Raw genomic sequence first — 9663 nt, forward strand, 5'->3', positions numbered from 1 at the left:
GAAGACCTCCTCGCATTCCTCCTCTGCTCCAGCGTGGGGTCCCTCCCACGGGCCACAGTCCTCCGTGAAACTGCTCCGGCGTGGGTCATCTCTTCCACGGGGTGCAGTCCCTCTAGAACAGCTGCCCCAGCGGGCCCTCCATGGGCCACAGCCTCCTTCAGGCCTCCACCTGCTCTGGCATGGGGTCCTCCACGGGCTGCAGGTGGATCTCTGCCCCTCCATGGACCTCCATGGGCTGCAGGGGGACAACCCGCTCCACCATGGTCTTCACCACGAGTTGCAGAGGAATCTTGGCCAGGAGCCATATTACTCCTCCCCCTCCTTCTGAACTGACCTTGGCGTCTGCAGCCGTTCCTCACAACAGGCTGGCAGACGCCTCTCAGGATCCTTTTTACATCTTATTCACTTCTCATCTCCTCTCCACTTCTTGCAGCCGGGCCGGGCCGAGTTGGGCCCAGTCGGCTGCCCGGTGGGAGGCCAGAGGGTGAGGCCTGCAAGGCCCATGAGGCTCGCGCCTCCCCCTGTCTGCCCCCCGCTCAGCTGCTTCACATCTTCCCTCCTCTTTTTCCTGTTTTCCCCTACTTAAATACGTTATCGCAGAGGTGTTATCACGGGACATTCTGCTACCAATTGGCTCGGCCTTGGCCAGCAGCAGGTCCGCCCTAGGCCCGGCCGAGTCCACTGAACAAAGGGGAGCGACTTCTAGCAGTTTCCTACAGAAGCTACCACCTTAGGCCCCCCCCTCACTAACAAAACCAGAACAGCTGGACGGACGGACAGCCAGGGACAGACAGACGGACAGGGACAGACAGGGATGGATGGACGGACAGACAGGGAATGGATGGACAGACAGACGGACGGGCAGGGACGGACGGACAGCCAGCCAGGGACGGACAGACAGACGGACAGCCAGCCAGGGAAGGATAGACAGATAGACAGGGACAGACGGACAACCAGGGATGGACGGACAGGGACAACCAGGGAAAGACAGACGGACAGCCAGGGACAGATGCAGAGGGACGGACAGACGGACAGCCAGGGACAGACGGACAGGGACGGATGGATGGACAGAGAGAGACGGATGGGCAGGGACAGCCAGCCAGCCAGCCGGGACGGACAGCCAGGGACGGACAGACAGACAGAGACGGACAGGGACAGGGTTAGTTGGACAGGGATGGACAGACGGACAGCCAGGGACAGACGGACAGCCTGGGAAGGACAGACAGACAGCCCGGGATGGACGGACAGGGACAGAAGGACAGACAGACAGGGATGGACAGACAGACAGCGACAGAGGGACGGACGGACAGCCGGATGGATGGACAGCCAACCAGACGGAAAGGGAGAGCCAGACAGGGACAACCAGGGACAGACAGACGGACACAGACGGACAGCCAGCCAGGGATGGACAGACAGGGACGGACAGACAGCCAGGCAGGGATGGACGGACAGGGAGGGATGGATAGCCAACCAGGGACGACGGACAGTCGGACAGGGACAGACGGACAGCCAGGGAGAGGGACAGACAAGGGGGGGGGGCACGCATGGTTGGGGGGGGACATGGGGGGGTGGGGGCACACACACAGGGTGGGGGGCCACGCACAGGGGGGGACAGCGGCGCAGAGAGAGAAAAATAAAAGTCAAATAAGGCGGCGGTGGGAAGATAAACCCTCGACACGGTGTTTATGAGCAGCGGCACGTTTTTATTATCCGTGCTTCCCCTCGGGGACAGCTGCCAGGACTGCAGGAAATGTGCAATCCTGGATGGAGGCTCCTGTAACAATTTTTCCTCCTCTGTCCAGAAGAGTCTCTCACGTTTCTCTGAAGCCTTTAAAGGGGACAGAACCAGCAGTATCTCATAAAAGGTGAAGTGTAATTTCTCCTAACGCTCCCTCAGAGGCTCTCGTCTCATTTCACAAAAGTGCACGGGCAAGCCAAGGTGAGGCACGCAGCAATCATTATTGTCAGTATTTTAGAAAAGTCTGAGCAGGTTTTCTCTCTGATATTTAAAAAATTCCTCCAAGCTGAGAGCGAGAGAGGAAGGGAGAGGCGAGTGGCTGACCCACCCCCAGGAACAGGTGTCTGTTCGGCGCGGCTCGAGCTGCACGGAACAGTAACTCCTCAGGTCAGGCCCAGCCCAACAAACCCATTTAACTGTCATCCAGGACAGAGCTTTAGCTCCATTTGTTGTCATAATTTCAGCTCTGCTCGTGGTTTGCGTGCTGCACGCAGCGTAGATTGCTGAGGTGGTTTACTGATTTGCTTTAACAGCAACACGGCCTCTCAAACTGAAGACCCTTGCTGACCGTCATAAAGTGCGGGGGTTTTTTTCCCCAAACCAAGCCCCCCCCATCCACGCTTCCAAACCTCTTACGGCCTGTCCCTAACCAGAGCGCGGACTGTGGCACCGGTGGCCACCAGAAAACCGGCTGAACGCGGGCAGAAGCTGCAGCGTCCGCTGTTGCGCAAAGAGAAGTTACTGCATTGCAGAGACGGACGATCGTTCACCTCCCCACGCCGTTCTGCTCCCTCCCGCCAGCGAGTCTGGGGGTGGCGTGGGAAGGAACAGAACAGGCAGGCTGTAGATCTAGTAACAAAAAAAAAAAATCACATCCTCCGAAGTAAACCGTGGCCAGGCCGGTGGTTTTCTGGTGATTGCGATAACCCAGAAACGATAAATTCTCTCCGAAGTCTCTCGTTTCGCAGCGTGGAAGAGGCGGCAGTTCTCAGCAGCTGTGTGGTGCTGGTAATAAAAGAGAAGGGGTGAAATAGGTCAGGTAGGTTTTGCGTCTGCACACAACGACCGAGCAGAGAGCAGAGACATCTGACCAGCACTGCAGCGGGCAGCAGCTGTGCCAGCTCCTCCAGTAACTTCCCTCAGCGAGGCGCTTGGTTAGCGCTGGTCCTGCGCAGGGTTAACTGATAAATACTTGGCTCTGTTACCTTCTAAAAGTGCATCAGCAGCCAGCCAGCCTGAATCCAGAGCATGCGATGCTAGAAACCCTGTATGAAACGCTCCTTGGGAAGCCAATCCCTGGATTCACAGGAAGGGAGGAGCAGCCCTTATTTGGCTCTGGAATGTGGGCAGAAAGCAGCAGCAAATCCAGCTGGCTACCCCAAGAAAACACAGGATCCCTCCAAAACAGGGAAAAGCCCAGCAGGGGTGCCCTGATCCACTGCCTTTCGAGTGGATTCTGTCCAGTAACCCTTTCAGGGGGTGTACTGCGTTCCAGGAGAGCCCTGTGTCCTCCCACCAACCCCGAAGTTAAACAAAAGGAGCCCAAAACACCCACAAGCACAGCGTGTTTCACCACGTGCTGCCTCGGACAGTCAGAGAACACAGCTCCCCCACGCGCTGTCCCAGCTGGCCAGTAAAAACGTCATCTAAGCTGCTGGGCACTACCCTCCAGTCTGCCCCTGATGTAACAACCGCTCTACGAGAGAACAGGAGGGTTCACAGGTCTGTTTTCAAAGAGGGAAAGATGAATGCTGTACTTACTTTCAGTGGATCAGTTGATTCCGTCTCTGTATTTTTTATTTCCGCGTCTCTGTTGCAGTTTATAAACGTAGGAGGACTCCCCGAATTTCTGGTCACAGATGGTGTACACCGCTTTAGACCTGAATCTGAGCTTGAAGTTGAAGTGCCACTGCTTGGTGGAAGAGGTGAAGTAGTACAAAAATGGGTTAAGGCAGCAGTTTAAACTCACGAGGGCTAAGGTGACCCTTCGCATCTTGTAGATGAGGTTGGTAAACGACTCGTTCTGGATGACCTGGATTCTCATTAAAAAGTGGAAAAAATGAGTGAGGTGATACGGGAGAAAGCACAAAGTACAAATGACCAAGATGATGTAGATAGTGCTGAGGGCCTTCCTCTTGCGAATGCTGCGTTTGATGTGGGAGATCCTCTTCGCAATGAGAGGGTAGCTGATCAGAATGATGGAAAACGGGATCACAAAACCAAAGAGTAAGGCCAGGATGTTGTAAGGTGCCATGCGGTAAGTCCAGCTACTCGTAGTAAAGTTCTCGAAACACGCTGTCGTGTTCCTCTCACCGCTGTTGTGGAGGGGACCGCCGAGGACAAGCGGAACCATGACACTCAGAGCGACCACCCAAAGGACTGCGACCACCAGCACATAATGGATGGCCTTCATCTGGATGTAGGTGAAGGGGTGCAACACTGCAATGTAGCGATCAACACAAATGCAGGTGAAGAAGGCAATGCTTAGACAGATGTTGATGTAGTACAAAGTCCCAGTTATCCTACAGGCCACGTCGCCAAAGATCCAGTTGTTCCGGTTCAGGTGGTAATGAATTTTAAAAGGCAACACGCAAACAAACAGGGTGTCTGCCAGAGCCAGGTTAATCATGTAAACATAGGAATGAGAAGTGTGCTTCACTTTGCAGGAGAGGAAGTACAGAGCCAAGACATTCTCTACCAGTCCCAGCACGAAGACAAGGCTGTAGATGACAGTGAACAAGGAATACTGGAAGTCTGCTTCCAAACTGAACTCTGAACTGGCACCAGCAACCGTCTCATTGGAGATTCCTTCAGTCCAGGAAATATCTGCCATGGTTTCTGCTGGAGTGCAGGTATAACCAGCAAAAGATAAAAGTCTTAAGCCATCCCTTACCTCCGGAGGGTCTGGAGTTTTATTTCCTCTCAAGCGCGTACGAGCTAAAGCCACACGACTGAGCAATGTTGTCTGGTGAAGCCTGTGGTTCAGAGGTCTGTGCTCGGTGTGTTTAGATGCACAGCAGTGCTCCTATAAGGGAGAATAAATCATTTAAAACACAAGCATTTCAAGTTTACACAGTAGACAGGAGTATTTACTGGCATTAAATAATCACAAGGCAACAATACTGGAATAAGAGGCAGCAGTTTCCCCCATCCCCCAGAAAAAAAGACATGCAGAAGGCTCCAGCTTTGGCTAAGGACAGGCCAGCAACTGAAGCAATACAGGAGAACTTCAGAAGTGATGCACCTTTGGAGGTCCTGTAATTAATTTCCCATTCCTAAGCCCTACCAAAATCCTTGTGTCATTGCCTAGATGTATGATGTTACTGTCCTGTCCTGAAAAAAAAAATTGCAGGGACGGATTGTGCAAGCTGATCAGGAAAAAAGAAAAGTAACGGTGGCAATAATAGAAGCAGGACCGCTTTTGCAGTTACTCAGTGTGACAGTTAAAGTGCTCTGTACAACCAAACTGCTTCAACCTTGCACGTGTGGAACCTCCCTGTGAAAATGAAGCAGCAGGATTTAAAGCCCAGCACTGATCCAGCTAGCTGGCATCCCTATCAAGCTGCTGACCAAACCACGAGGAAGAGCGGTTCAGGGTACATTGTCAGTCGTACAAACTGGAACACAACAGCAAATGGAAGGGTTCAGCACGTCAGACCCGATGTGCCAGGTCTCTTGGAACAAAGATTCATTTGCAGAGGAGCAGGCAGTACAGGATACAGCCTTAGGTCATCCTAAGACTTTTTTTTTTTTCTTTTCTCATCCTTCCCACCCACACTTTTATACCTTAGCTGCTCTTCATACACAAGCGGGACGGCTCAGTGTAAGCTGCTGGGTGAATTTACAGTGTCCTAGACCAGCTCCGCAGGCACCCTGCAGATGGAAACCACCGTGCATCTCGGTTACAAAGGGAACCCACAGGCCTGGCGCGTGTTCAAAACACAGGAAAGAGGCACTGTGCACGCTGGACTCCTCACGTCCAGGTCACTCATATCACGTAACGATTAGCTGCACTCCAGCAGTGCAATTTACCTCCATCAAATATAAAAGAAATCTGAGTAACTAAGCCAAACAGAGACACCTGAACAGCAGCCCTTAAAAGGCAGTGGAGAAGTGACACACAGCTACAAGGCAGCTACGCTCCTAAAGCTGAGCCACTGAAAGTGCAAAAATACAAAAGTTGTTGGGTATTTTCCAAAGGAAACTCTGAAGTCACACTTCCTCCCAATAGTTGTTTATCTAATCAGGTCAAAAGCACCCAAGATGATAACTGGAAGATGAGAAAGGGAAAAAAAACGGTTTCACTTTAAGTAGGCAAGCATACCTATCTGCTTACAAGGGCCTTTCACCTCATAGCAAAGGGTTTGTACACACAGAGGAAAATTCATACAGAACAGGCATGGCTGAGCCATCACTTAAGCAGCACAGGACCGGAAACAACCTTTATCTCAGAGTTTTGCCAGAGCAAGAGCCACCAAACATCTGTCTTTCCTAGGTTCAAAGCATAACGTTGCAACTGGGGAAAAGAGAAGAGTTTCCGTACGCTTAATGCTGACCAGCTGCTGCGAGATGGCAAAAGGAGTCGTGCCAGAGGACGGCCTAAAACCAATTCCGCTCAGGTCCCTGGCAGTGCGGTTACGAGGCCTTACGGAGGCACAGAAGCTCCTTGTGCCACGACAATACACTAACAGCGTTTCTTAGTCTCCCTTAATCCCCTAAATCCCTCCCCGTCTGAAACAGGATCCCACACGATGGCTCACATTCCCAGTGGACACTGGGCAAGGCTGGGCAGGAACGGTGAAGCCTGGCACAGGGGTGCCTGTACCCACTAGCGCTCACCACCCCAAGACGTGTGAGCCCATTTAAGCTTAACTGCAGTAGAAGAAAGGAACAGTGGGAGAGAGAGGCAGGGAGGAAAATAATAAGTCGCCAATATGAAGTATTTCACAAGTCTTTTACAAGTCAGTCTTCTGCCCAGTTCCAGACAGTTACGCACACACTGCAGGAGCCCACCACGTAAATCAACCTGTTTAAAAATATTTTCATTCCCTGTGAGAGGCAATGGAAGCGACAGAGTCTACAGCTAAATCTGTATTTTTCCAAGTATATCGCCACTTCCCCCTCTTGTAACAACGTACCATTTACTTATTTACCATTTAAAAACTACGGAGTCTGAAGCTTCCCCAGAGTTGTTTAGTCGGTTTTTTGTTTGAGGTTATTTTTCGGGGGAGGAGGGCCGTTATTTTTTCCAGATAACCAAAAAGCACCACTGAACTTCTGTTTCTGTACAAAGTTATCTGATTTACAAAAACACAGAAAAACATACATCAAGATTTCCACCGGATTTTGATTAGATTATTGGAAATGTTTTCATACAAAACCAAGCTTGGGTCTTTGAACTCTGGTCAAGCATGAGGTTCTTCTGGTTTTAGTTTTAAAGCATCACTATCAAGCGATCAGAAAAACAGATTTCCCCACGCACTGGATGTCCAGATTGAATCAACTGAAAAGAATGAGTGACACAACATGAAAAGGAAAAGAATGCTCAATACCCCTTGATGACAAGTATTAATGATGGAGACCAAAAAAATTATTCAGACTAGGAGTTTGTACAGAAATTCTCTACTGATGGCACATTTATGATGCTAAGAGAGCAAGCTCTTGAATTAAATGGCTTTAGGGTTTTTTTTTAACAGTTGCTCTGGGATTAAAAAAAAAAATAAATAAAAAAAAATTAAAAAAAACAAAGCAAAACCCCACAGCAGCTGTTTGTGGTAACTGCAGAGTTAGCCAGTTAGCCTGATTCTAGACCACTACTGGGATAGCTGAACCTGGGCTGCTCAGAAACTGGATTTGATGACAAGACCACAGCGCGATAGGTTTTTATTGTAAACAGAAGTTGGAGACATTTGCAGAAACTTCAATAGCAGGTATTTTTGCACGGTGACTATTAAAAGAAAAAAAAAAAAGTAGTGATACCTGAGCGTGCAGCAGCAGTTGGCTTGATTAACCCCTAAACAGTGTCAGTATTTGGTCCAGTTTTCTGCCCTGTAAAGACTCGTAACGAATTTAGTTAGACAGTTAACTTACCAGAGCTCAGATCATCATCTCTCACGCAAAGGCTGCGGATGAGTACGCTGGCCTCTCCAAAGAGTCCTCTCGGCTCCGAGGTCACTGCTAAGCTCTCCTGCGCAGAGTTTTAATACCAGAGCAAACTCTGCAAGACAGACTGCAGAGCTCTCCCACGTTGCTCTGCAGAGAGAAAACCACAGGAAGCAGAGATGAAAAGCTGTCACTCACATCCAAGACAGAGCACTTGCCCCACCAGTGAGGCGTCCCCCCACAGAACTGGGGAGAGCGCCCAGCACACAGCCAGCACCCCTGCACACGTCAGTTCTCTCCATGTACCCACCACTGCATGAGGGAGGCACAACGCTCCCACCCAACGCCACCCTCCATCACCTCCAGCCTGTCCTGAAACCAGGGCTTCAGCCTGAGACGCTGAAACGGGCCTGTAGCGGCACTCTCACTTCCCCTCAGAGCAGGAAAGAGCAAGCCTTTGCTGCCATTCCCTTTCAGGCAAACTGCTGCCTAAAACCACAGGGGTACGTTAGGGTTTGGAACACAGATGGACAAGCCCCACTGCTTGTGTTGAAAAATCACGGCAGCGTCTTACAGCATCCCTGCCTCTGGGAACTTACTCAGCAAGGCTGTACCAGAAAAGCACAAACAGGTACCTCACTAGCAACACAGCAGCTTCAGCTCTCCTTTTCCATGGTAGAGACCCAGGACTACTCCAAAGTTCTCATCTTCTTTGGGAATTAGTCCCTGAGAGAATAAACCAGCTAGCAGTCAGCATGCTGCATGGGAAGAGAGAGACTAACCAGAAGCATCCTCCCTTTCCATCCCTTGCTGTCACAAGTAGGTCTCTGGCAAAACTGCTGCCTGGAACAGAGCGGGGAAGAGCCGCGTCACTTCCATGAGGGGACACCTAGAAACGGGCTGGCTCCCGTTCTGTATCAGGACCACTCACTAACTCAATCCCCACTGCCAAGGGTGGCCTTAAAAGAGGTCAAAAAGAACTGCTGCCTCCTCCTCTGCCTACCCTGTGGCTCTTCATCGTGCAAACACATAGTGAAAGCCCACAGTCTCTCAAGAGATTAAGATTCTCCCTTTATTTACCTGAATGCCTCTATCGCTTTGAATTGCCACACAGCAAAGAACGCGCTCTTACCAGACGAAGTGGGCTGTCTGCTCTGACAAACTGGCTTTGTCTGTAATTCTCCTCGTCCTCTCATGGACAAAGGGGAGATCGATTCTGGCGGTGCCAGGCATCTCAGCTGCACACTGCTTCCACTTCCTGTAACCTAACAGTCACTTATAACCAAAACAGACAGAGATTCTGGTGTCATTCATAAGGAAAAAACCTCACAAGTTATCCCATGTGTATTTTATTGCTTGGGCAAGCAGGTAAAATCTGAGATTGAAGAAAAAAAAAAAAAAACACCAAACAAGAACAAAGAAAAAGAGTTCTCTCTGCTCCCTGCACTACGATTCACTTGCGCTTAGAGCACTGACAGACTCCAGCACGCTCCGTGGCACCGCTGAACCAACAACTACAGAAGAGGAGAAGGCAGCAACAGGCAAATCAGAGCCCAGCAGCAGTGGGGCGGCCACCATGGGGCCGCAGGGCCTCCACCGCTGGAAGGATTTCACGGTAAGGCAGACTCATACAGTCGTCCCTGTGCCACCAGCCCAGGCTGTGACCACTGAAACACATTTTAAGTGACCTCAAAGGAACTTCGGTCTGTAAGGCGCCACATCCTGAGCACAACAGATGTGACTTTGTACCAGGGAACGGGATTATGTAAAAGCCACTGCAGTTCAGCAAGAGAGCGGCTGTTGAGGAGGAGAGGAGACGGCAT

At 50.8% G+C, this 9663-nt stretch overlaps 1 protein-coding gene across 1 annotated transcript; it reads right to left on the reverse strand.

The window, feature by feature from the left end:
- Window positions 1-1991: 1991 nt before the first annotated feature.
- On the reverse strand, window positions 1992-4574 carry LOC104480834 (lysophosphatidic acid receptor 6-like). The gene is made up of 2 exons (XM_010121856.2): window positions 3500-4574; window positions 1992-2743 (listed from the first exon to the last, which is right to left on the reverse strand). Exon 1 carries the CDS (start codon window positions 4569-4571, stop codon window positions 3510-3512), a length of 1062 nt encoding a protein of 353 aa, XP_010120158.1. The 5' UTR covers window positions 4572-4574; the 3' UTR covers window positions 1992-2743; window positions 3500-3509.
- Window positions 4575-9663: the final 5089 nt, after the last annotated feature.

Source organism: Chlamydotis macqueenii, chromosome 21 (assembly GCF_036417535.1).
Source record: "Chlamydotis macqueenii isolate bChlMac1 chromosome 21, bChlMac1.mat, whole genome shotgun sequence".
Taxonomy (NCBI): Eukaryota; Metazoa; Chordata; class Aves; order Otidiformes; family Otididae; genus Chlamydotis; species Chlamydotis macqueenii.

Bases quoted from the DNA above. Each gene is read 5' to 3' on its own strand.
- LOC104480834 (XM_010121856.2), bottom strand. From the start codon at position 4,571: ATGGCAGATATTTCCTGGACTGAAGGAATCTCCAATGAGACGGTTGCT.